At 47.4% G+C, this 26,651-nt stretch overlaps 1 protein-coding gene across 10 annotated transcripts in view; it reads right to left on the bottom strand.

The window, feature by feature from the left end:
- The window catches only part of ralylb (RALY RNA binding protein like b), a 59,076-nt gene that overhangs the window by 20,801 nt on the left and 11,624 nt on the right, over positions 1-26,651 (bottom strand). For all 10 annotated transcript variants that reach the window (XM_078096119.1, XM_078096114.1, XM_078096115.1 and 7 more), the window contains exon 2: positions 11,599-11,872. In XM_078096119.1, coding sequence (XP_077952245.1) covers positions 11,599-11,854 — 256 coding nt within the window. In that variant the 5' untranslated portion in view covers positions 11,855-11,872. The remainder of the gene's footprint in view (positions 1-11,598; positions 11,873-26,651) is intronic.

The raw sequence follows: 26,651 nt of genomic DNA, 5'->3' as shown, positions 1-26,651 counted from the left end.
TTCCTGATTGTTTCACGACTTAATCGCTGTCTTTATTCAAGTTCATGCGTGCAGATTAACCTCAACCACTCAAAGGGGCCTCGTGCTCAAAGCAAATATCACACTGGAAGAGGAGAACCCAGGCTTCATATCCAACACACACACACACACACACACACACACACACACACACACACACACACACACACACACACACACACACACACACACACACACAAATTGCTGATTACATGCCCCTCAAAGCAAAGACTGCAGGAAACCTAACAAAAGGTCTTCCAAACAGCCTCCCTGTGGTTCAGGCGTTGATTGAATTCCAAACTTGGGAAGGAGGCTTTCGCCCTCTAGTGGACAACAAGCAGCATGACACCTTTCCAATTGAGCTACACACAAAAATACAGCGGATATTATTTTTACATTGGAGGATTGGCCTGTGGAACCTGTAGGATAAAGGGATCCTTTTCTCTTTGGATAATAATGAATGCAGTGTGTGAAATCACAGGGACGGGACAATTTGTTGCAGAGTGTATTTAGCTTGGCCTGGCTTTTATTATCGGCCTCTAAAGAGCCGATCATTCATCCGTTTCATTCCTATTGAGGATCACATGTGAGCTGACATCCCTCCCAGCATGCTTAGGGCAAAAGAGCGAGAACCCCCTGGCAGGTAGTCTGTTACCGAGCTCAACATGCACATTGTTGTTGTTGCAGATCTTTTGCAACAAACCCTGATCTGACGTTTGATTGGAGGAATGTAAACCAGGTTTGAGCCGTAATCTCCTAAATCCATACAATAGAGATAACTATTTCTGACCGTCCCCAATGTTCCAGACAGTTAAGACATCCTCATGACTGACACCTCGGTCAGTTTCTATTTGGGCCTTGATCTGTATCATCCCTCCCTCTCCTCCTCCTCTCACTCGCTCTGTTTTCTCTCTTTACCTCTGAGTGTGTGATAGTTAGCAGAGTGCAAACAGTCACATCGAGAAGCATTCAAATGTCAAACTAGTCACACTTGTTATTCATTCACTCAGTAGAGGCGGCCGAGTGTAATTCAGCTCAGACGGCGTCAGCGGCTCGGTGGTTTGAAGAAACCTGATTCACACACAACAATGTCACCTGGATGTAATGGAGGCTGACTGAGAAAAGGAAAAGACAGGAAATCTTTACTTTATTTTTGAATTCTGCAACTGAGATCCAACGAGCTGTGATGTTTTTGTCATGAGTTGAAAAGTGGCACCAAGGAGGACAAATGGCTGTTTTAGTGTGAAGGTCAAACCTTTAACTAAGGGCCCATCGGACTGAATAATCTGCCACTAACCTTAAGTGTAACTTAATTATTATCATGTATCCCTCTTTCTTTATGCACACAATGCACACACGTTTAACAACATCTAACAAAGAAATCAGCAACACTTTGTTCTTGGATACAACGAGAAAAATCCAGATGAGGAAACAGAAGCCGCAGATTTATTTTTACTTGAAAGGTGTTTTGTTTTTATAGTCTTCACTCATTTGGCATCGTCACCTGTTATAGAAAGCGTCTCCTCTTGTCTCCTGAAGGGGTCGCTGTGGTGCAGAAGCGTTCCATGGACTTCCCTTTTTCATAAATTATTATCTCCAGTTGAGATGAATATCTACTTTGGTTCGACTTTTTATCGATCAGTTTTGAAATATTATTATAAATATTGTAAACATGTGTGTGCAGATGATGTATGGATGAGGATTGTGGCAGCTCTGCCTGCACTGCGCACCTATCAACTGTCCCCACAAGGGACAATTATTGGACGTCAAGATGTAAAAGTCTAAGTACAAATAAGGCTGAGAGTTTGAATTATTAATGGTGGACGTTGATGCTCATGCTAACAACGTTTAATCAATAAAAGAAAAGTCAGTCTCCTGTTAACTAAAGCCTCAATTTATCAAAATGTTATTTTAGGGAGAAGCGTTGCCAGTGTGCACACATCTGGGAGGTGTCACTGCAACTTACTGTGTTGGTTGAGAAGGTCACAAGCAGCAATGACTGCTGTGGACCACAGTGTGGCGCTCAGTCACCACACAGTCAAACACACACACACACACACACACACACACACACACACACACACACACACACAGCTGACTCCATGATCTCCATTTACTCCCCGTTTGGGGAGACGAGCCTGACGCCTGTCGGGACCCATCATCTCAAACCAAATGAACACTTGATGAATTCCCCCTTTTGTTATAACAAGCGACGTCTTCGCCGAGGCTCAAATTTCCTTTGACAGGTCGGCTCCCGCAAGTCAAAGTGATGACGGCGGCCCGTCTCCCCCCGTTAGGTGGGGTGCATAAATACGGAGCCGGCTCACTAATGACTCTGTCACACAGGTAGGCACACGGGGGCCGGGAGGGGGGGGAGGGTGACTCACTTCAGGGCACGGTGCACCCCGAACCAGAAGAATCCACCATTTAAAATGTTGCTCGCTTTGTTTTTTAACAAACGAATGTTCCTCCTTCTACAGAACGATTAATCGCTCGCCACCTTGGTGCGTCTTGGCCGTGGCGGCGGGGCTAATGGGGCCGTGCGAACAAGCCACGAGGAGCCGTCCAAGGTCAGGCGTGCTCTTCAAGCCAGCTGCCATCTATTGAAGGCGACCCCTCCCTGAGCTTGTCAATTACCCCCCCGGTCCCACCGGGGACGCAGACAGCTGTGCGTCTCCCCCAACAGCTGCAGCCGTAGACGTTGGGTCGTCCCGTCGGGACCCGGTATCTCTTCAGCCGACTTTAATCCGAAGGGAGTTTCACCGAGCGAGCAGGCGCTTCGGCGTTTTAATCAAATCCTCAAAGGACACGCAAAATCACACTTTTTTCTTTTCTTTTTTTTTTTTGTCATGAAGAGGTCAACTTTCTGATTTCCTTAATTAAATCCATACCGGTAACAAAGGAGGAAACCGATAAAAGGAGAAGAAGGTGCGTTTGAGAAAAGGGTTTCCCGATAAGTGAGGTTTGTGTGAACGTAACAGACGTGTTGCTTAATTCGACATATGTTTGCGCGCAGGTCTTAAGTCAAGAACAAATCCGTGTCTCCTCAGCGGTGGAGTAATTCCCCGTAGCCGCTCCACCCGCTACCCGAAATAGCCCAGTAGCTGGAGGTCTACGAAGGCCAAGTGGACGGTTTGTCACGCACCGCTGACCTAAACAGCGCTCCGAGTACCTCGGAACGGTTTACGGCCCGACGGTAAACTGGGCCCGGATGGTGTCAGGGAGGTTCCTTCTTGCAAAGTGGTGACATGCAATGAACTTGAGGTACTCAGACGCCGTAATGCTCCGCGTGACCTTCTGCAGGAGGGCGGCGCCCGGCCCGGGTCCGGCCCTCCAGCTGTGAGTCAGTGTTCCGCGCTGTGGTGACTCACGGGGGGCCTCGGATCGGCAAACGAGGCCTCGTGAGTAAGAGGGTGTGGAGGGGGGGCGAGGAACGAGGGAAGGGTGGAAGCAAAGTAGCGTGAGGAAGAGCGAGGAGACGGGGGGGGGGACACACAGAGAGCACGAGAGCGCTCGGGGCGACGCTATGGGCCGTGTTTTACTGTCTCTTCTGGTTCCTAGTGTCCATCCTCACTCCCCAGTGTGTCACAGCGATTCCTAATTTGGAAGGGGGGGGGGGGGTCCAGCCCTCAGGAACCCTGCGGGGTCGCGGTGATTATCAGCGCATGTGTAATCACAAGTCACAGAGCGTCGCTCGCACGATGCGTCACCTTTTAATCGCCCCCCCCCCCGGATCCCTTTTTTTTTAATCGTTCCGCCCCGAGGTGCGGATCGACCATCGCGGGGTGAATTAATAAACAGACATGACTGACTGAATCAATTGTTGTGGGCGTGTGAAAGGGCAGGTTTTCCATTCCTGGGGTCGGTGTTAAGAACATCTGTCCGTTTAGCTGGAGCTCTGCGGAAAAAGGTCGCGCTGCAGAGGCCTCGGTCACACCTGCAGCACAAACACACGGCCTTCGTACAGAGGTATTATCTCCCAGCTGCAAGGACACTAATCCAACACCAAAGGCTCATTACTCTTGGTACACATCGTCAGGATGTGGGGGGGGGGCAGGTACTAACGGATCGGATTGTGTAATTGTTTCGAGTCGCGGATCGGATCACAAGAAGGAAAATGCTGATTGCTGACCGCAGACAGGACTATTTCCTTTCACTGTTGCTGCGGGTCATCGCACTTAGGCCTCCATGCGTCGGCGTCGCGCTCCGGAACATTTCCTCCGAGCATCTAATAAAGACGAGGATTCGATCCCGCTCAATTTATTATGTGTTACAGACGGGGATCGAGAATGATGTGGATCAACCGCAGTCTGCTTCGCGTGTGAAGCCTCCTTGAGCTCATCTTGTTCAATCATAAACCTCCACATCTAGTAAAGTTCCACCCATACGTCAAACGGCGAGCCGTTCATTCACTGCGTGTGGACCTAAGCGCTCCGACGTAAACATCCCTCTCTGTTTGTGCAGGGGGAACAATTACACAACTCCGTTCTTCTCCAGTGGTCCGAGGCCCCTCCCCCACCCCCCCGCCATGCCGCCGGGTCCTCTGGCTCGCTCTTCCTCCTGCAGGCGGATGTAATAATAATGAACCGATCTCAGCCAGGACGCTTGTTAGGCTTCGGGACGATGCTATTCCTCCACCTCAGCCTGAGCCTCCATCCTTTTATTCACTAACCCGCGGCGGCGGGACAGGAGCTTCGGGGGGGTCGTCCTCGGCCCGACGGCGGTGAAGACGCAAAGCCTTGGAGTGCGAGGTGGCTGGTCGGTCAGACGGAAGATAGGATGAAGACGGACGGGCCATTTGCTCGCTGACTCATGTCGGCATTGAAGTTATAGTTTAGGTCTTGCCGCTGGCACAGACGTAGGGACGGTAATCTAGTTCAACACCTCAAAAACTGATTAGACTTTGAATAGACTTGTCATGTCTCTAAAGTGGGTGTGTTCGGTGTATTGGATTTAAGTTTTAAAACACAACCCACAGCTTCTTGTGACCTTATTAAAAGCCAATATGTGGCAAAGTAATGACCGGCTCTCGCCACAAACTGGGCCCTGCACCTTTGCTGAAGGTGACAGAGTATAAAGGATTTAACATTAAGCATTGAAAAACGGGCCGGGCGTCTCCCAAACACAACATTAGGGATTAAGTAGTTACCCTTTTCAAAAATGGCTTGTGCGCTTTTTTTTTTTTAACGTGACGAAGTCTTTGTGCTTTCGAAGAACACAGGCGGTCGCGTTTGATTCAAGGAGACTTTGATTGTCTTCCTTATTAGCAGCCTTTCCTCTGTGCCGCATCACGCAGGACTTCCTGTTCCTGCTGCTGTTTTTGTTTAATCCTTTCAAAAAGAAAGCAGCGTTTCAATTAAGATACACGAATCAAATTAAAATCAAGGCAGATACATGAGCTACTGTGTCGTCTGCGTAACCGTATCACAGAGAACACCGTCCGTCGTTAGTCAGTTGCAGGAAGTCGGTTTCCTGATGGACACGTTGTTGACGCATGCACATATTTTACAGTGTGCTCTTTCTATTCATTTTGAAGGCAGGTTTGAACTATCTTCTTTGTCCTTTATTTTTGTGGATCATGCATTCCACTGGACGTCCCCTGGGATGCACCCCCCCACCTCCAAAAGCAATATTTCTCTCCAAACAAAATGTTTGGTAAAGTGACTGCGGCTTGTTTTAGATGCACTTGAAAAGCATCATATTGTGAAATGCGATTGTTTTGGCTGAGGTGATCGTGACTCGAAGTACTAAACGCGTCCCGCTGGCTACTTCGCATGCAGAGGTTCCTGCCCCGACTCTGTTTCGCAGCTCAGTGTCTCTCTGCCTTCTGAACCCAGGTTTCCAATCAGAGAATTAGCCCCAGTTTCTCCTGCCAAAATGCACCCGGTAATCCGTCTCACTTTGTCCACGCTGCGCCTCGTGTCCCACTGAAGCGTTTGTCCGTATGCTTGAAAGAGAACGCGAGGGACAGACACACACAATAAGAGATCCTGTGCTTTCCTGGGCGGTTTTATTAAAGCCTATTAGTTGCGACAATGACAATCTCTAAATGTCTCCAGTATTGTTTCCACAAAGAGAAACACGTCCTCACATCCGTCACGTTGCAGCTGGTGTAAATCCTCCATGTTGTGAGCCCGCACGCTGCTCCGTGCCTGCAGTTTACGGGGTCGGGACGACTGCGCGTTCAACGTCCGGCCCCGTCTCTCGGGGCGTGATTAACGAGGGAGGAGACGGACAAGCAGGGCCGCATTCTAATCACCCGCAAGGACGAGGCGAGACATGGAGAGGAGGGGACGAAGGGAATAAGGGAGCAAAGAAACTAGAGCGATCATGTACCGATACGGTTTGTGTGAAATCCTTCCGCGCGAGAGGCACCGACCCGAGTTCTCCAGCGTTTCCCTCCTGCAGGCACACGTGGACACACACACACACACACACACACACACACACAGGCGCGTGCTCAGGCACACTGAATACTCTCACAGCCTCGGCTGCATACACGGGGACATGAAAGACACAGTGGGGGCCTTATGGGGTTGGCTTTGGCAAGGCTCAGTCCGATGGATCAGGGAGAATTGGCCCGTCTAGCTGCATATGGCGATGCCCATAAGGCCCCTCGCTCACGACTGTTCATGCCTCCGAACCTGGCGCTCTAAATAAAGTTACCAAGCTGTGCAGTTATTGTGTATACTTAGCTGGAATTATCTATGCAAATTTCAAAGTGAACGCGAGCCTGAGAATACTAATGTGAATGAGAGAGAGAGAATTGATTGGTTTGGATTGACATTAAAGAAAAATAAATAAAATCCCCCTCTGGTATTCTCTTATATCTGTAAGACTTAGATATTTACAGATTGGAGGAGTTGCGTGTATTTTGCGAGAAAGTGTTGCAAATGACTTTTTTTTCTCCGCCTGGATCCTCTAGTGTTTTCGTGTTTAAGTAAACAACAACAAACTCTCACTCGGAGTCAGAGACGGTGACATTGCAGCTCAAACTGTGTGACAGTATTTGATCAACTATCAGGGATTTCAAAAGCTGAACAATGTGAAAAATGATAAAAACAAAGACAGGAGGAAAAACATTGGGATGTGATTGTGTGTCAGCAGTAGTTAAGAAAAATGTTCTAATGTATATATATATATATATATATATATATGTTTTTCCAAAGGGGATATTAGTTTAATACAAAAGTCACATGGCTGACAAACGTATTGGGAAAAAAAAGTACCTTTAAGCCACTGATCCAACAACATTGTCAACATGGTGTTTTTCCACAAATGTCGCACAATTGTCAACTTCCAAATGAAACAACCACAAAAGGCCTTTAAGAAAATAGAAAGCATTCATTCCATCAAAGCCCATTGTAGTGATGCCTGGAAATATTCCAAAGATGACAAAGCACCAGCTGTATTTGGCCAGTTATCAACAACAAAGAAAAATGGGTCGTCAAACATTTCCTCCTTTGGGTGTATGTTTTTACACATGTCACGGGGCACAAACCCCACCTTTTACACACTGCACATGTAAAGCAGAGCCCCCACCTGCGTCTGCTCGCCCCCCCCCCCCCCTTCTTCCCGAGACGCTCCTGCGTTCCGCGGTCCTTGCTATGCATCGCGTTGGCCCAAAACGACGATTGATGGCGGTGCCGCTGCCTCTGTAATCCGCTTAGGATGGATTTAGCATCTAAATCACTTTATTATTTATGTGCCCAACTCTTGCCAGTGCCATTTGGAGGCGGCATCGCCGGTGATCCATCACACATTATCCTTCGCCGTGGACATTAACATTGTAATGGGATGGACCTTCAGCACGAAACTTCCAGGTGGGAAGGGGAACGCAGAGCCGTCGGGGTCAGGACGCTCAACGGGAAGGGAAGATTCTCCGGGCGTGGCGGCTTCCAGACGGACCCTCCGGAGACGTCGTTAGCGGGCCTCTCGCTCTGTTATTAACCTCTCTGCCTTCTCCGGGGCAGCTCGCGTCTTCGAGTGAAACTCTTCCAAAGGGCCTTGAGTTGAGCACGCTGTCGTTGTCTGCACGTGGACCCCGGGGGACTCGGGAACAATCCGTCGCTCTTTGACGGGAGGAGGAGGAGATACAGGAGACGTGGTGCCAGCAATCATCACGTCAACGCCGCGTTCCCCACTCGGCTTCCAGCCGGAGGGAAGTGAACACACAACAACAACAACAACAACAACAAAGGTAGAGATGTTTGTGGCGGCGGTCGTGGCTCGGGAGGTCGTCCGCCCGCCAATCGGAAGACCGGCAGGTTCACTGGACGGACGCTGATCCGGAAGCTGAACCCAGAATGACGGCTCGGCCTTCGGGAGCGAGTGTGCGCGTGAACTGGCATCTGGAGAAGATGCCGACGGACAGGTCGGGGGTCTCGTGTGGCAGCCGCCGCCTTCGGTGTACGGATGTGGGAGTGTTGTACAGGCAGAGATCCCATATAATTACTGATATTAGGCTTCACTCGGCCAGACAAGACAAACACGTCATTTACGAACTAATAATATGATTGGTTTTGGTTGCCATTGGCTCTGGAGAGACTGAACTAATAGACGTTTTGGGGATGGCGGCGCCGTGGAGGCGGTGGTCTGTGTTCCTCTCATATTCTGGATGACATTGTTGAATTTCCTCTTTGCATTTCATGCAGTCAGACTGGTGGATTTTCTTTCTTTCTGCTCCATCGACTCCTCGGTAGAAGTTAACCTTAGGTTAGGTTTCCCGTTTTTTTTTTTTGCAGTTGCAAGTGACCCTGTTACTAAGCAACCATGACAACTCATTAGCATCCCTCCCCAGGTGAAGAAAAAAGACTTCAGAGCAGCGGAACAGTCAGATTGATTTCAGCTCCTGGTTTTCAAAGGATTTGTATACTTCATCTTATTAATTGCGACCCCGTCTGGCTTTGAGTGTTCCTGCCCCATGCGGAGTGCTGTTAGGGGAATTTCTTAACTTTAAATTGTGTAGAGACAGCTCCATCCAGAATAGCAGTGCACACACTGCTACTTAGTAATGATTGCTGTGCGCACAATCCACAATTTGATCTCGTGAAGCGCTATGTATAGATAAGGTAATGGAGCATTGACTTTTTTCCCACTGAGCGGAGGGGAGGAAGCCAGCTGTGCTGTAATAGAATTTTTGCTTTTTGTTCATCAGTCGCTTTCCACACACACACACACACACACACACAAACACAAGCGCGCAGCGTGACAGTCGCATCTTCCGTGGCGGCGGCCGGCTACGACCCTTGACGCTTGTGTCATCCGGTGCAGAGATTAGTCATCGGCGGCGCGTCGGGGCGGCCGAGGTGGATCCGCGCGCTCGTGGTGTGATGTGATTATTTCCGCTGAGCTCCTCTGACCACCGCAGACCCGCACGACGGCGCGCTCCACTCCTCTCCGAGGGCGATCCGTGCAGCCGAAGGGCGGTGGGAACACACAGCCTGAATGCAGTGGCAAAATGTGGTCACCTACAGATGTGACCACAAGGTTTTTCCTTCGTGGAGGTCGTTCTTCCCTATGTGGCTGATTCATTCCTTCGCCATGCTAACAGAGGAAGCATCGGCTTCAGCGACTGGGACTGAGGGTGTGACTTAATTGTCAATGTAAGAATGTATCTCGCAGTTACGCTCCCGCCACACGACTTGTAGATTGAGTGATAACGACGATGACTTTGCCTCCGGGTCAGTTTGGATGACAATGCTTTTGATTGTGTCGGCGTTCTCAACCCAAAAGCAAGAAATCACACATGAAGGGAATCAAAAGATCTGCAGGAAAGTAAGAATTAAAACTCACTGTCGCTATGGAAACGTCAGAGTGCTCGGTGATGGTTTCGGATCTGCGCGGCGGATGTTCTGGTTGCGACTTTGTTTTGCTAACTGATGTGTTTTTCTGCTATTGAAAACATTCACACGGCCAAATATGAAGCTAATACAAAAACATGTTAACCGCCATTAAACAGGCAAACAGAGCTCCGGGTTACTTGCTGTTTGATTGTTGTCTTTTCCGTCCTCCATCCATTGCTGCAGTGGAATCAGATCAGAAAATCACTTCTTAGCATCACATTTGTTCCCCCGTGGAAAGGTTACATTTCATACCTGTCCAAACAGACAGGCCGTCATAAATCAGCCACCATCTTTGCAATATAGGACGGCGGATGAAGAATCGCTGCCTCTGCAGCCAAATGGATTTCAGAAGAGGCCGTGACAGTCGAGTCAGATTACTGTTGTGATGTTTAGGTTGATAAATGCAGTCTGTCCTTTTGATGCAGAGGAGACGCAACCTTTAAATGAGCTCCGTATCTTCTCTCTTGAAATATTAGATTTTTCCTGCACATGAGTTAGAACCAACCTTCATTAAGACAGGAGTTAACGGACGGGGGGGGGGGGGGGGGGGGGGGGGGTGTTGTTTTCAAAGGGGAAAGCCCTCGAACTAGTCGACCCGGTTGTGCTCATTATGTTGCAGAAAACCTGTCTCCTTTAACTTGCAACCTAACCCCCAAAATCCACCCTGAGGATGCTGTTTGATGGAGAGGCAGAGCGCACCAGCGTTTAAGAGATTATCTTCAAGCCAGTGGACACTCAGACTTTATCTAACTTCCCAAAACCACAGCTGAAGCAACCCTCTTGCCTCCCTGAGATCAGAGCGACGCCGCTCAAGTGACACGCGACATAGTTCTGTCAACAAAAGTCTCCACCTGGAGAACTTTATCATCACTGCTAAATCCGTCTGGCTTTCATTGTGGGGATTTGTTGGTAAATGCCGACTTTGTATATATTCTACATTTAAATAATCCATCCCAGTTCTTAAAGACCCGTTTGGTCCAGTTTGACCGAAACCTTGAGTGTTTGTCAATGGAAGCCTGGCCCAGTTTTAGATTCATCAATGAATTATTGCTTGTTCACCACAGGAAGTTACTTCTCGAGCCCAAAAAGCAGCGTTAAGGATCAGTTCGGAGATCAATGCCGGCCCCATCGGAATGAATGGATGTAAATAGACCTGAGAGACATGTTGTGAGGTTGGGGTTCACCCATCTCCCACACCTCCACCCAAAGTGTCCCAAATCTAAATTCCCGTAAGGTGGACGCTTATGGGGACCTCATAATAATCCATCTTCACTTCCATCTTTCATTGTCTCCTCCTGATATTTACCTTATTCTGAGCAAAACCAATAAAAGACATTTCACACGCAACATCTACAGATACAACCCTTTGCACAGCGCATGCACAATAGAGACAAATCTAGTTGCATAACATGTGTGTGTGTGTGTGTGTTGCTGCATCCTGCCACTTAACAACTGCTGCTCTAACACGTGTGTCACTACAACGTTGACATACTTTCTGCGAGCTGCTGCCTGGTAAGTGCTAAAATCAAACGGTGCTCACATTTGCCGGTGGTTCGTTTAGTGGATTCAGCGGGGATTTTCAACAAAACAGCGTAGAAACAAACACAGGCACTTCAGCGTTTAGGAGCCCTGAGAGGTTCTAAACCGAAAGCCTGGGAGATGCCCGAGGTGTTTTGTGCTCCCGACAGAGACAATCCACTCCTGTGGCAAAGAGTGGAAGAAAGAGAGGACTCACCGAGAGGCTGTCCAGCGATGACTCGGGCATTTTCTCCCGCCACGGCTGCCCGGGCGTTCCTCTCGTTCAAGTACTGTACGAAGGCGTAACCTTTGTGCACGGAGCAGCCCACTATCTTGCCGTACTTGGCGAAGATGACCTCTATGTCGGTCTTCTTGACGATGGTCGTGTTGAGGTTGCCGATAAAGACTCTGGAGTTCAGCGAGCGCGGGTCATTCTTGTTGGTCACGTTGCTGGTTTGGAGTTTACCAGTCATTCTCCTCCAGTTGCCCTCCTGGGACACAGACAGATGGGGAGGGGGGGAGGGGATGGGAGGACATAGCTTTAGAGGTTTGGGGCAGGCTAAGTCCAGCTGATACCGCTAAACACTTATTGTGTAATTTTATTACGCTCGTTTTCAATTTAATACCTCAATTCCCACATTGTTGCATCACTAATGCTTCGTGTGCCGTTGATCACACAATGCGGAGGTTGTGATACAGTTTTGTTCAGACACTCGGCTTTTGTGACCTTTTTCTTCACCTGAATGTTAGTTTTTATGAAAGGCTGCAGAGGCTAAATATATATAACTCCCAAGGAAAGGATGCACTGTTCTATATTTAATAAAAAAAATAAAGATGATGACTTTGCGAATATATCCTACATATTGTCTTTTTAATTTAGCAGTAGAAATCCAGGGTTTAAACAGTTTCTATTACAAACCGAATTACACTTGTGCATTGTACAACGTGAAACATTGTGAAGAAAGGACTGAATATTCAATATTTGCTTCCTCTGACTCTCTGTTTCTGACACCCCGTGAAAACAACTATTAATCTTTGAGAGGAAGAACCCGAATAATGGATCAAATCCTCGGTAAATGGGATTAGTTACCAAGGTAACTTCCAATGTGGTTGGAATATTACAAAACATTTGCACACACACACACAAGTTAATTTGTCCGGTGCAGGAGGCTGTGGAACGCCAGAGCGGAGCCTCGGCGCCGCGTGGCCTCTTTGTCTCCCCGATTGCACAACGTAGCTCCTTCGCCCCCATAACGGGTTTGTTCAGCTAATTACGGCGCGGCCTGAGATCATGTGGAACGCGACGCGATCCCGGAGTGACGGTGGCGTTCCTCGGTACGGCCGGGGAGAGAGATTTTCCCGCCATGCATCCACTGTACCTGAGCGTGACATCACGCACGCTCCCACTCCGTCCCACAGCCACCACGAGGGGTGGGGTGGGGGGTCACGTGTCGTTGTTCAAAACCCCTCCTCCGCCATCTCTCGAGCGGCCTTGACGTTTATTTATGGGTATTAATCGCTGACTCACATGGGCGCCGCGCCCGCCTGCTAACGGCGTTTTAAGCGCGCAGGCCGGCGACCGTCCCGCGCTGACAGGTCAGGGAATCAGCAGAGAAGCGCTAGATTGCCTCTCCTCAGATAAATCAGGAGCGGGCAGCGGTCACGGAGCGCTTTCACCACTCCTCACTCTTATATTTCATGTTGTCTTCTCTGTTGTTTTCCTTGGAGCCGGACGGCAATTTATTCCATCAGCGGTTTTCCCGCTGACCTCGCTGTTTAGTTTATTTACAACGTCCATTAAGCTTCTCGTCCTATCGGGTGATAACGTCAAAGGGAGAAGCCGCACGGGAAGTGAGAGTCATCGAGAGAGTAATTTGGAAAAATAATTGCAAAAAGGCTTGACATTTTTTATTGAAAAAAAAAGCACAAAGAAGAGCTTGAAACCAGAAATGTAGCCTTCAAATGGCTTTTAGAGAAAAAAAAATGAGGACCTGGTGTTCAAAGCCTGCTCTTTAAAAATGATTACAGCTTCCACAGCGCTGCCTCTTTGTCAGCAAAGAGCAGGAGACAGTTAAGTCTTCATTTCAGCTTTCATGCCAATGTGCTCCTGTCAGAACAGGTGTCACGTATTTTCAAAAGGTGGACGTCTGCTTTTGGAATGAAACACTTTGCTCTCGATGCATTGCGGAAAATCCTTGCAGGCCTTTTTATACACTTTTTTTTTTTTAAGTAAAAAAGCACCACGGTCAGCACTGCGGTTTTGGGCGGGCGAGTCAGGATTCGGTGTGGAAGAAGCCGTATTATGGAGCACATCGGCCCTTAAGGGGTTGTTGTTGTTGTTGGGCTCCGGCCACCTGCCTGATTTATGCACATTCTTTCCATGGGAGGAGGGATCTCCTTTGAGTTGATTCCTTTTTGTAATTCCCTCACTTCTCTCTGCCACTCTGCTCTGATTGTTGCCAAGGCAGCCGGACGGACGGAGAGAAGCGTGGAGAAGCCGCTCAGCCAGACGGAACAGAGAGCGCCGGAGCCCGACGCACCTTTTCAAATGCACCGCAGAGGTGGAACGGTGGCTTCGTGCACTCCTTCCACTTATATCTTGTCTTAAAACGCGTGTCTCTCCGCCGGCGAAAGCGACAACGGCAACGGCCGAGCAAATAAATTCCCTCACTTTGTAAATCAATGCTGCTGTTCGTATTGTGGGCTGCATGAGCATTTCTGTGGTGCAACCAGCCAGTACGGCTGAGCTCCTTTGTGAAAGAGGGTGAAGCTGTTCTACCCCCCCCCCAAAAAGACAAAGTGCAGTCACAGCATCTCGTCTGAATTGAAAGGGAAAGGGAATCTGGTCTAACACAAAGCAGATAGTGGACAATTAAATCACACATCCCCGATTCTACCTGCAGCCTGAAAAAGGAGGTCGGTTTTCCAGACACAGACCTAATTTTCCTCCACGTTTTGAATCCGCTGCCCTTTTATTTTGTGAGTCAAGGTGTGAAGTGTTGGGCTGTAAATCACCTTGGCAAGAAGTCAGCAGATAGGGTCTATAAAAAGAAACAAAACAGCTGTAATTCTGCCCGGCAACGATGCTTGAAGCGCTGCAGAAGGATAAATGACTAAGCGTGATATTTACACAGTATTGCAGCTCACGACTCTCACAGAGCGTTCTATTGTCAGAACAACACAGAAAAAAAAACACGTCTTTGGTAAAGTGTTTTTATTTTCCAGACCCATAATGAGGCGACATGAAGGGTCTGTGCCTGTGTAAACATCTGCACGGAGCCAGAGCTGAGAAATTCCTCTGCATTGCTGGTTTTAGAAGAATATATAGTGGTTAGAATACAATGACGAGTCAGCTGAAAGCTTTTATCATTCCTCGTAGTGATTTTCTGCGTTGTTTGGCCTTTTTATTTGTTGCATCAGTGCCTTTCATCCATTTATGCAATTTTCTCTTTTGGATAATGACGTTCAATCTGTAATGTTAATAGAGGAGCTTAAAGTGATTCATTTCCAACGCATTGTATGCGTACAGCTGGCCAGCACCAAACTAGCAGACCAGCTACGTACACTGGAGTATTTAACAGCTACATGCACATATCTGCAATGAGATGATGGAGACCAAATAGGAGCTACAAGGCTAACGTTAGCAGGGATGTCAGGAAAAAACGAACAAACGCTAGCGTTCGTATGTTGAAGACATATTAACTATAAACACGAGATGAAGAACAGGTTTAAAGCTCAGTGTTGCAAACTAACACAAAATCTTTTACTGTTATCCTGACTCTGCTTGTCCAGTAGGCCTCATTTTTTCATATTTTAAAACAGTAACCTAAAATAATGGTGTAATAATGGTGTAAACTAAGACAATAATATTAATGTTTTTTTCTGTTCTTCTGAATCACAAGCTTTGATTACTCACTCCACCTCCAGCCGGCATTTACTGGTGCTCTCCCATCACATAGGAATACATATATATATATATATATATATATATATATATATATATATATATATGCCTCTATAGAGATATATGTAAATACATTTGAGGGGCTCATTCTAGGCAACAACAACACAGCAATTCTTAGTTTAAGCTGATTGTACACTTGTGAAAACATAGTTAGGGTTAATTCATGCTGATGCATTCGTGCACACTGGGACGTTAATTGAGCGTTTTGTCAAGGCAACCACAATTGTTCTTTTTGTTCCTGAGGCCATACTGCTAGATGTTGCTTATTATACTACATTGAAAGGTAGAAAGAGAATACTATTTTACTGGAGTGGTCGGGGGAGAAGAGCCTCCCCGTATGTTCCTTATACGTTTCATCACAGCCTTCTTACACCTGCAGCAAACCTCATTCCACTACAAACGGTGTCTGCACACTCTGGAGCCTCGACCTTTTATTTCTTCCCTCCAAACTCTGTTTAAAAAAAACAAAAAACCAAATCAGCTATCAGAAAGCCCGGAGCAGAGAGACAATTAGCTGGGATGCAAATGGAGCCAGTTGGCCCGCGTTCACCTGCAGAGGGGAAATGGGTGGAATGAGGCGGGAGGGACACGGTGACACGGGATGATACACGAGCAGCGGCATTTGTTTTTGTCCGAGAAGGGGGGGGGGGGGGAGTCGGCTGTTTGTGATGGACAGGGGGGAACACTTCCAAGTGCAATGACAGGATTGCATTTCTTCCAATGGCAGAATGCAGCTGCAAAGGCCAATGAAACTAATCCGGTCAAACACAGTGAAGCTGTTGGGGCGCAGAATAGATCAATCTCTCTTAATCCAATTTGATGGGTTAGCATGGCGGCGGGGCGCTTTATGACACATCCTTTTCAATGTTCCCTCCCCACTACAGAACATGGCTCCGGGGGATATTCCAAGGCCGTGTGAAATGTCCCCGTCTTCACGAAACGAGCAATCGGACAAACGGCATCTGCTTTAAGAGTCGCCGACACAATCGGGGCGCGTACGAGCACGTCGGTCGCTCAGCAACACCAACGCCGCGGTGGATCCTTCGGGTTTAGTGCAAGACACAGGAGATTAAACGTACATGGGTTCGGGGGGGGGGGGGTGGGGGCAATGGCTCTAAGTCATCAGATGCTCTGAACGCAACGGGTTATCTCGGAGACGTGGTGGAAAGGAGCGTCACAAAATGGAAATGGGAAAGTGAATAAACCGATAATAAACTATTCAACTTAACATGTCTCCGTGCTCATTCCATTCACGCTCAAATTTTCATCAACGTTCATGCCGTTTGCAGCTCCATTTTTAAGACTCATGCTTTCGCGAAGGGCTGCAGACTGATGGATGATTATGTTCATCGACAGTATCACTATTAAATTTACACTGATGCCAGTTTCATATCGTATTAGAGTGACTATAAGTGGGACTGCAGCAACTGTGAGACACTTGTTACATTGCACCTCTTCCTCCACATACAAGTATTCATGTTAGAATGAAAAACGTTGATTATAGCCAATTCAAATGAAAGCATGTTATAGCAAGCAGCACACAAGCATTTCATTAAATGTTAACAATACATAACTATTTTGCACATTGGACATTGGACTTTTGCATATTGCTTACGAAGACTATTCTGAAAATATCTTCTTTTTTAAGTACAATGACTTGTTGAAATGTGACGCGATGCAGTAGAGGTGCGCCTTGATGTGGTGGGTCTAATGTATTTGGGCCGTTGACCGTTCTGCTCTCCTCATTAAATCTGCATGTGTCATCATTAGCGCTCCAAGTTGCAGCTGCAGCTGGGACAAATTTTTAATGGGGGCAAATTAGCATGTATTAACATCTACTCTGCGGGAGAAGTAAAACAAAACCCAGACTCTCCATCAATCTGCACTTTTAAAAGTGTGCCGCGGCCCTGGCTTCCAGCTCCAGAAGCCGCCGTGGAGCCAAACAGTGCGTTTTGTCAGAATAGGGGACGTTGCATTTAATCTTGTTCTCCGCTCTCACAATTACCAGTTTGCATTTAGAATGTTGCTTCTTATTTACGGGCGCCCCTGGGTGCTCAACGGGCCGTATTGTGGAAGGATGACAAGCTATTTTTTGGGGGGGGGCTTCAAAGACTTGGCAACAGCTCAGTGGAATTGAAATGACCTTAATATTCACAGCTTTCGTTTATGGACTTATTATGCATCCGAGTGCGAATATTATCTGCACTGTGTCTTCGAAATAAGCACATTTTTCAGTCTGAGCACCCGCTGCCCCTCGCGTGGACTCATGAACGGTGCGTGTTCTGTTTTGGAGTCCAAGGGTTACAGGGACGATGAATATATATATATATATATATCTATATATATATATTTGGCATCGCCTCTTCTCCGGTGGTGGTGCAGATGGGGGGTCGGGGTGGTCGGGTGGTGCTCGGCCATCTGTGGCCACGACCCGCGTGTGAGCAGAGGATTAGCAGATGCCTTTGCCTGTGGCCCCCCCCCCCACCCCACCCCCGCCTTTCGCTTGAAGCGCTTTCGCTTTCTCGGCCACCCCCCCCACCCCCCGAGTGTTGGTGTCATCTTCCCGCTGGTGGCGGTGCAGCTGCCCCGACCGCGCTCGCGCTCGCACCTCCAGCAACACCATCAATCAAGCCACTGGACGTTCATTAATTTCCGCATGGAGGAGAGCGGCCGGGGAGAGTCGGCCTGGCCAGGATCACCTGGCTGTGGCCGTCAGGCTTCAACGAGCAGGCTTTTCTGTTTCCAATGCCACACTTATCGCATGATGATTTTGCCTGCCAAGTGCAAAGTTTCCTCCACTTAACCGCTGCCGAGGATACACATCTGCACGAGTGTTGGTATTCGGGACTGCGTGGAAGGCCTTTTACACAATTACACTTTCTCAATCCACTTGTTGGTTTAACAAGGCAATCTGAAATATGTAAATACGACGCGAGGAGGTGTCCGCCTAGTTTTACTTCCAGCGAACTCCCGAAGAGGAAGATGCTTATCAAAGCAAACAGCTTTGACGCTGGAGCGTGGAGGAAGACGCCGGCTTGAAACGCCGCTCAGATGGACCTTTGATGATACAAATCTCCATCATGTTATGTTGATGCGTGTGACTGCGCACCCCCCCCCCTCCCTTCCCCCACCTCCTCTTATTGCCGGACTAAATGTTCAAACAGGTAACAGAAACTCCGCGTAGCCCATCGACTAGAGAATGAAAAAAAAAAACGGCGTTGCAAAACTTCAAAGAATCCCCGACACTTCAAAAGCTTCCTTCACGGTTCGCCGACTAATCTTCAAAGTCGTGGCACGGATGGCGCCGATATCGCCGCTGTGTATAGCAGGTACAAACATCCTTGTCAGCGCCACTGAGGTGTGAGGTGGAGAGAAAGGGAGAGGAGATAAAACCGAAAGCTAATTGAGACAAAGTCGGTCCCTCGCCTGTGTGAAACACAAAGGCCCCCGGCTGAAGACGTTTAGTAATTACAACCGCCGGAGAACCAATCAGTCAAATGAGAACGGCATTAGAGGTTGCAGCCGCGCATTAGAGCAAAATGGGGGAATCGGCGGTGATCCTGGAGGTTTATTCCAGTCAATCTTCTGCAGATATTTTTCTTCTTTATTGCCTTCTGCGTCAGAGCGATCTCACGAAACGTTAAGGAGAAAAATGTTATGCCTTGAGAGGAGTACGTGTTACAAGCTTCAGAAGTTCTCTTTCTGCAACTGTTCATTCAACGGATTCATCCTTCGACCAGAAGACAATGAAATAAGTCGCCGCTGAATCACTGCAGTTGTTGTGAGGACTTTTAACGGCAGCAAATCAGTGACAGCGTGTTGGCGGTGAGTTACTGGCGGATGAAAATAATGTGGAGACGTACTACTTTACATATCAGTGATGGTCAATTTCACCGAGGAAATAAGTAAGCTGTTAAAAGCTCTTGGAGAACCAGCGTGCACACCGTCTTATGTTCAACAATCTGCTAACAGAAAGATGACAAAATGCCTGCACATAAGTTCTAAAGGTTTATGCAACAAACTGCCATTACGGTTATCAGCCTTCTTCTACCCACCGCTCTGCAGGATGTCGGTAATGAGTCCAGAAGGCCAAACTGTGCATTGAGTTCATGGTTACAGAGCTATTTAGTGTGGCTCCAATAACCAAAGGAACGCAAATGCACTTGCTCTACCCCTCTTTGGCCTTATGGATCTGAGAAAATATACAGGTGTGTCCGAAATCAATTACTTTCTTGCAAGCACGAAGGAATTAAAGACAAAAGCAGAGCGAGCTCTGTATTCAATTCAATTGATTTCTCTCCATTCAAAATGTGCATATCAAAGCAGCCTGTGTGCTGAAGGCCACGGTTTCCAAATATCAAAGGAGACTCAGCAGCTCTGCATTTAAGGTTCTGAATCTCAATAACCCACCAAGTCCCAGTGGAGCTGCAACACTTGTTACTCGACAATATGACACATCTCATGCCCCCTCCTCCCCCCATGCATGGTGCGAATTTACATCCAAAGCAAATAGTGGAACCGCCACGCAGGAGAACACAGGAGAGACGGGAAGAAATAAAGAATGTGCCTTTCACAGAGGGAAATTGAATGTTCGAAAGCCTCATTTAATTGGTCGTCTGCATACGCGGGCGCCATTAAAACTGGCTCCCACCCTCCTCTGCCTGTGTAGAGACACTTCATCACGCCCCCTCATTTTATTCTTCCTTCAATTGCACAGCGTTTGTAGTTTAACAGTCGAGCGCGATTGAAACATCTCAATATTTGCTGACGGCCGCGCTCTTCACTTGTCTCGACGATTCAGAAACGGGAAGGGCCGCAGAGACAGCCCGGACGCGCACCGCCGAAGAGGCCCGACAGCTCCTTCTGCGCCTCTTACGGGCGTGCAAACCCCCGACCGCAGCGGGTTGCTGCTACCTCGACCTTTGCGGAACTCCACAAACGGCACATCGCTTACTTGCAACAGTTGCAGATATTTAAAGCGTTTGGTAGTTGGAGCCCTCGGGAGCCCCTGATCCCCCCCCCCCAATCCCACCCTCCCCCTCTCCCGGACAATGAAGCCGTCATCGTGCTTCATGGGGCGTAGCCGTGTTTCTTTTACTTCCCTGGCTTACTTCCATTTGTCAGGCGCGGTGGCGCGCAGAGTGAGAGCGGCAGACTTCAGTCAAACGGATCAGAGTGTAAATGTTCGTGGAGAAAGAAACAGAGTTATTCAATGTACTCGCTTTGGTGACAAGGACACGCGCCCACGCAGGTGTCGGGGGAAAAAAAACAAAAAAAACACGAGCCCCCGCGAAGGCACTCGCCCAGAACACACGGGCGCAGAAGCACCGGAGAACCTCTCACAGCGGGCCGACCCGAATCCTTGAAGTGGAAGTTCTGACGTTTTCTGACAGCACGCGGCGTCTTTTGTGCGGCAGGAGTGGCTTACGGAGTCTGTCTGCTGCCCTCGACTCCCTCCCTCCCTCTTCTGGGAGTAATAAAACGCACCCACGGTGTGGTTTTATGCATAACAAGCTTGAGAAACTTCACTTGCGACAAGACGAAACAAAACGCAGTGTATAAATAGACGCGAGAAGAGCACCGGCGCGGCGGCGGCGCTCAAAAAGCATCATTAGCATTTTAGCATTTCAAGGGTTCCCGCAAAACAAAGACGTCAATCACCCGGGAAAACCAACCGCGACCTTTTCTGGATGATTTCTGTCACGGCGACGAGGCTCAGAGGTCACCAAGAAAGATCACCTCCAAACATCGTATTTTTGATAAATATAATACTAAAAATACAAATAAGGAGATCAAGCTTGACGCTGGACGACACACTGAGCACGTGACGACGTACATGCACACGTGCGCACGAGAGCAAACTCAAAACACATTCAAATGGCAAAGGTCCTTTCGAGGGGAACGCTGCCTCGAGGGCGACGTGGGCACCTTTTAAACGGGACAACCATCGGGGGCTGTTTTTCCACAGAACCGCCATCTGTTGCCGTCAGAACCATTTCTCGTTGCCAAAATGAAATCCATCTCCGTGCGCCGCACTCCGAGTGGAGATTACTCAGACTGACTCCCCCCCCCCCCCCCCCGTAAATAATAAAACACATCTGGTGAAAAACTGTGTCACGTGAAATCTTATCCACCAGGATTAGGGGCTCTATATCTGTCAAATACTAAAATAACTTGCGGGGAAGTGAACTGCTAAACCTTTGATCCCCCCCCCTCCTTCCTCCCTCTCAAGCCTTATCACATCATCCACTTCCTCACTTGTTTGTTGTTGTGAGTGACGCCTCGTACAATATCTGTCAGATTGCATTATTAATGCCGATAGAGTGCCGGATGAATCGTTATGTGAGGAGGGAGGGGGGGGGGGGGGTTGCAGGGAGGTCACATAATGATCAAAGCAATGTGACGGGGGGGTTTTGGGGGGCGTTTTTTCGCCTCGCCACACCAACCCCGGGGAATTCTAAATACGTAGATAAACAGCTTTTTCACGGACGAGTGAATCCTGTTAATGTGGTGAAGTAATAGCAAGTAATACACATAATAAGCTTCCCATGTGGATTCTTACAAAATATATATATTCTGCTTTTAACAATCCTGTAATCACCGGAAAAACCAATCACCCTAAATATTCCCGATCATCACATGCTTTTATTTGCCCGCTTGCAAAGGTACGGATTTACTTTAATAAAAAAATCAAACTATAAACGCTGTCATGTGATAAACACTTCGCACTGATTCCCCCGCTTTGCCTTGCAGAGTTGAGGGGGATTAAGCCCGAGTTGCCTTCATGGCTAACCCAATGATACGTATGACAGGGCTGCAGGCGGCTTACTGTTTACTGCCTCACATCTCCGAGGAGCTCGGACGCGCCTGACGCCTCTCCATCACCTCTGTGCTCCTCCTCACTCTTCATCACCGCTCGTCCCTCCACTGCCTCCTCTTTTCATCCGCCTGGTGCAGCGCGGAATCGGGATGCAACGCACAACACATTGTCATCGTCAGCTTTGAGACCACTTTTATTCAAACCCGTTTTGATGCATTACAGACGTCGAAGGTGAGACCAACGTGGTTTTATCAGTTTGATCGGTCATAACTTTTCCTTACGCTGAATTGAGTAGGTGAGCAGCAGCAGTAGTGTGAAAGTACATAATAACACTGCAGCACATTCCCACTTGCTCCCCTGGCGTTGTCTGTCTTCCCAGTTAGTCCTTGACTACGTGACATACATTTTCAAGGCAATCCCCGGCAACAGTTATTTCTAAAGACGCACAAACCGGCGCGGAGATTCTCCTTCTGAGGAAAGGGGAGAGGAGTCAGGTCCGCACGTTGTCGACCTCTGAGCTGCACACTTATGCTAATAATTCTGTTTTTTGCTCATGAAACAACTGAAGCCAGCAAAGTTTTTTCAGTTAAAATCCTGCTGAATCCATTTGGTAATGGTGCAGCTTGGTTATGATTATTTTAATGACGAATGCGACCAGCCTCAGCTCCATTATTCAGCATGCAGAAGACACGTAATGACTTTCTCCTCCTCCTAATGACTCACCCGGGAGCTGATTGATGAAAGTGTATTTGTGTGTAATAGACGGGAGATGAAAGGGAATAAGATGGAGACTGAAATTGAATGTCACTTTTGGCACAACGTGTCAAGTGTGTGTGTTTGGTTTTTAAATGAATAGTTTACTTTGCCCACATGGGTTCAGCCCCCCGCGTACGTTACTGTGTCACTTCTCCAGAAAACTTGATACGGTCACCACAAATGCTCGGAGAGGGTTTCTACTTAAAGCATCTTACGCCTCACTGTCCGACAGCACCGTAAACATCCATCTGCTTGCTTTACACAAACAGAACAACCCTGTATTACAACCCTGTTGACATTCCCAGGTCGTAGCTGCCGTTATAAAAACGTGGTGAACATTGCAAATTGATACCATCGTGCTTTTGTTACGGACGTGAAACTGCACTGAAATATCTCCCACAGCTCATGTGATGCGAGTCTTATCATAACATGCATATATCCTCACAATTACATTGCTAACATGCTAGTGTTTAGCATTGTCAATTATGTGTGATTCCATAATCTTCTTAAATAAATGCAGACCTACAGAGTTCTCCACAACTGCATCTTCGAGGATCTTCGATTAGCCTCCAGCCTGACGTGCAGTACAGTTCTACGGCTTCTTTTAGCACCTTTTTCCAAAATATCTTCATCGCAGTCCCTGAAAGAGTGTTTGTTGTCTTTTAAATGGGAGCCGCTGAGTCCAGGTCGCCTGGATTTCATCGGTCACATGAACACGCATTGCTTTGTTAAGTTAGGCAGCCTTCATTGTCAGCGGGATTCTGCCTTTGCGTGACATTCAGATGTATTTTAGGTCTGTCGCTGTGATGTCGACCTTGTTTGCGACCCGGGCGTTTAACTGCTTTGAGCTATTGATGTGCTTCTCTTCTTGGTTTCAGCTTTTGTTGTTGATGTGTCACAGCGGAAGGTTTGGATTGCACCCAGTTTGCTCTCAAACAGGATGACAAGAGGCTATGAGGTATTTTTTATTATATATATACACACACTTTTAACACACTGCAGATGCCCTCACCAATGACGCGCGGTGGCTCGTAGAATGCATTCAATTGAGACATTGTACTTGCGACTCGCTTGCTCAGAGCATTTTGGGTCGGAAGAACTATTAAAACGATTGAACGGATGTAGTGGGACACCGTGGTATTATTGGCAGATTGCAAATCACATACTGTATATGTGGGGAAATACTAAATCACCCTCAATGGAAAGATGAATCTTTTCTTCCTCTGAGACCATGAGGATGAATACAGGCAGATAAAGAAGCAGGTTACTCTATATTCCACGTAAACATCACAATATGTGTTACAGTAACACACACGTTGTATTACTGAGGCACAACAAGGAAATTATTCCATCTAATCATTGCATGTGATTTGAGTGTCAGAGGTGAGCAGATAACTACAAACAATCTGTAATCTGCAAATCAAACTATGTGACTCCAGTTAAAAAGGACATGAGATGGATGGAAACAAAATGGTCGTTGGACACATTGAAACTCAAACTTCTGATAAATTGACTCTATTCTAGGTGAGACACAGAAGCGGGAATGATAAACAACGTTGTTGAAACGGTAAATCTGACAAGTAGCGTAAATGGTTTGATTGAAAATGAATGATTGGATGGATTGCGGAGGTTTTGTAAAGATTCCACTATCGTGTTGCACGTCACATAAGAAAAAAAAAAACGAAATAGATGAAATTTTAATGATCAACTGAATTTACGAGGGAGCATCTGAAGGGGGCATGTTCATCAAAACCCCACCGCGTCTCCAAATGCTCCATTCTCTATCTCTCTGGCGGTGATCAATAGGAGAGCTGAGGTCTGCTGGTTGGTGCAGCTGCGTTATGTTTACTATGCGGCGTCTGTAGTAAAGACAGACCTCCAGTTGCTGGTGTAAAGACTTCTCTGCAAACAACACAGAGCAAACAGAAAGTGCTGCTGCTGCTGCTGCAGTTCTATCTTCTGGGAAGTACTGCGATTGTCCACTTTATGTTGGAGCGACACACACACAAACACACACACACACACACACACACACACACACAATGCTTTGAAAGCAGAACCACAGAAAGTGAGATTGCATTGCAATCATTTTCCATGGTTTTCAAAATATATGGATTTAAAAACAGTAATTTTCCACAATTTGGTTACAAAGCACACATTTGTTTCCAAAGCGTTCTCTTTTTCACTCAAGGCACATAAACTGCTTTATTCTTCTATGATGTTATTTCAGAAGCAAGAAAGTTTTTTCATCTTTTCCTTCAGAGTTTTCTTTGAAAGTAAAAATGATCTGAACCAAATTAAAAGTAGTAAATTGCGTTTTGAAAAAGGTGAAAGAAAAGCTGATTCACTGCAGAAATCGAAGAGACAGGCAGGCAACAAGTCTTCTGTGGTAGATTTCAGGTCTGGTTTGGTTCAGGCATGAGGCGAAAATGAAATATTTATGCATAGTTGTGCAGCAAGTTGACTCATTCTCTCATACTCTCATCAAATGATCCGCTTCACCGGGTAAAATTAAATCCAAGCATCGTCATAGTGCGGGGTTGCTGTAGTCCGGCGGCGCTCCAGTGTAAACTGAGAGTTATTTCTGAGTGATCAGGGCGAACGAGAAGCAGGTGAGGCGGCGGGCGTGGGGGGGGGGGAAAGGTCGCGTGCGTGCGGGGCCGATGAGGGCGGGAGGGAGCAGGTGAGGAGGTGCAGGTGAGAGAGACTGGAGGGAGACGTTAGCGAGCCGGTGCCTTTTCTCATTTGGAGTGACTTATGATGATGCTGTTTTTTCCTTCTTGCAGGCTGCTAAGCTAAGCTAATCGTCTACCAGCTCCAGTCCCAATATATGTCAAACTATTGCTTCGCCAATTTACATTCTCGTGTGTCTGGGGATTTAATTCACTGTAGGCATAGCTTGGAGAAGTTGTTACAAAAAAGTGCTTGAGGGAAATCTATCTTGTCGTCTGCATGTTAACCAGAGAACAACAGCTCAGGAGTCATTGTGAAACAACGACAGCAACAGTCTCCTGTTTGTGTTCCTGTAAAAATCTTTTCTTTCTAAATCCATAGTAAGAGCTCGTGAATTATTTATAAAGCCCGAGCAAACAACATGAGGTGCAATTATCATCAAACACAATGGCTGCAATCAAGCCACTTCTGTGTCTCTGTCAGTCAACCCGGGGGGAAAGGTTAAGTTTCGCTCCTTCGCCGCTCATTTCTGCTGACCTTTCCAGGGTGACGTCGCAAAACCCAAAGTTTCTCCACCTTTTCTTTCACAGAATACAATATAATGATATCGGTGCAGGGCCACCTTCAAATCACATATTCTGTGAAGTGCCCCCCCCCCCCTTTTGGGCCGTATCACGATGCCTGCGGTAAAATTACTAAAATGTCTATTTCCACACACCTCTCCAAAAATGTAATCCCCCCCCTCCAATTGATCTGAATTATTCCTTCAGAGTGCAGTCCAGCATTAATATCTGTGCTCAACTGCTTTCCAGCCAAACATGAATTGGTCACAAAAGAAAAATCCGAGAAGACTCACTTTCTCATTTGCATCAATGTTGTTTCACCTCACTGATTTTTCACTGCTAAAAAAGAAATCGCCCGATACTTTTTCTAATATGTTAAACCTTTGTGATTCATTTTTGTGGCTCTATCCCAAATTATAAAAAAATAAATAAATCAAACCACCTGCTGCCCTTATAGTTTTGGACAGAGCCAGGCTAATAGTGCGCTAAGCTAA

This window comes from Gasterosteus aculeatus, chromosome 21 (genome assembly GCF_964276395.1).
Source record: "Gasterosteus aculeatus chromosome 21, fGasAcu3.hap1.1, whole genome shotgun sequence".
Lineage (NCBI taxonomy): Eukaryota > Metazoa > Chordata > Actinopteri > Perciformes > Gasterosteidae > Gasterosteus > Gasterosteus aculeatus.
This window is presented reverse-complemented; position numbering and strand designations above follow the sequence as displayed.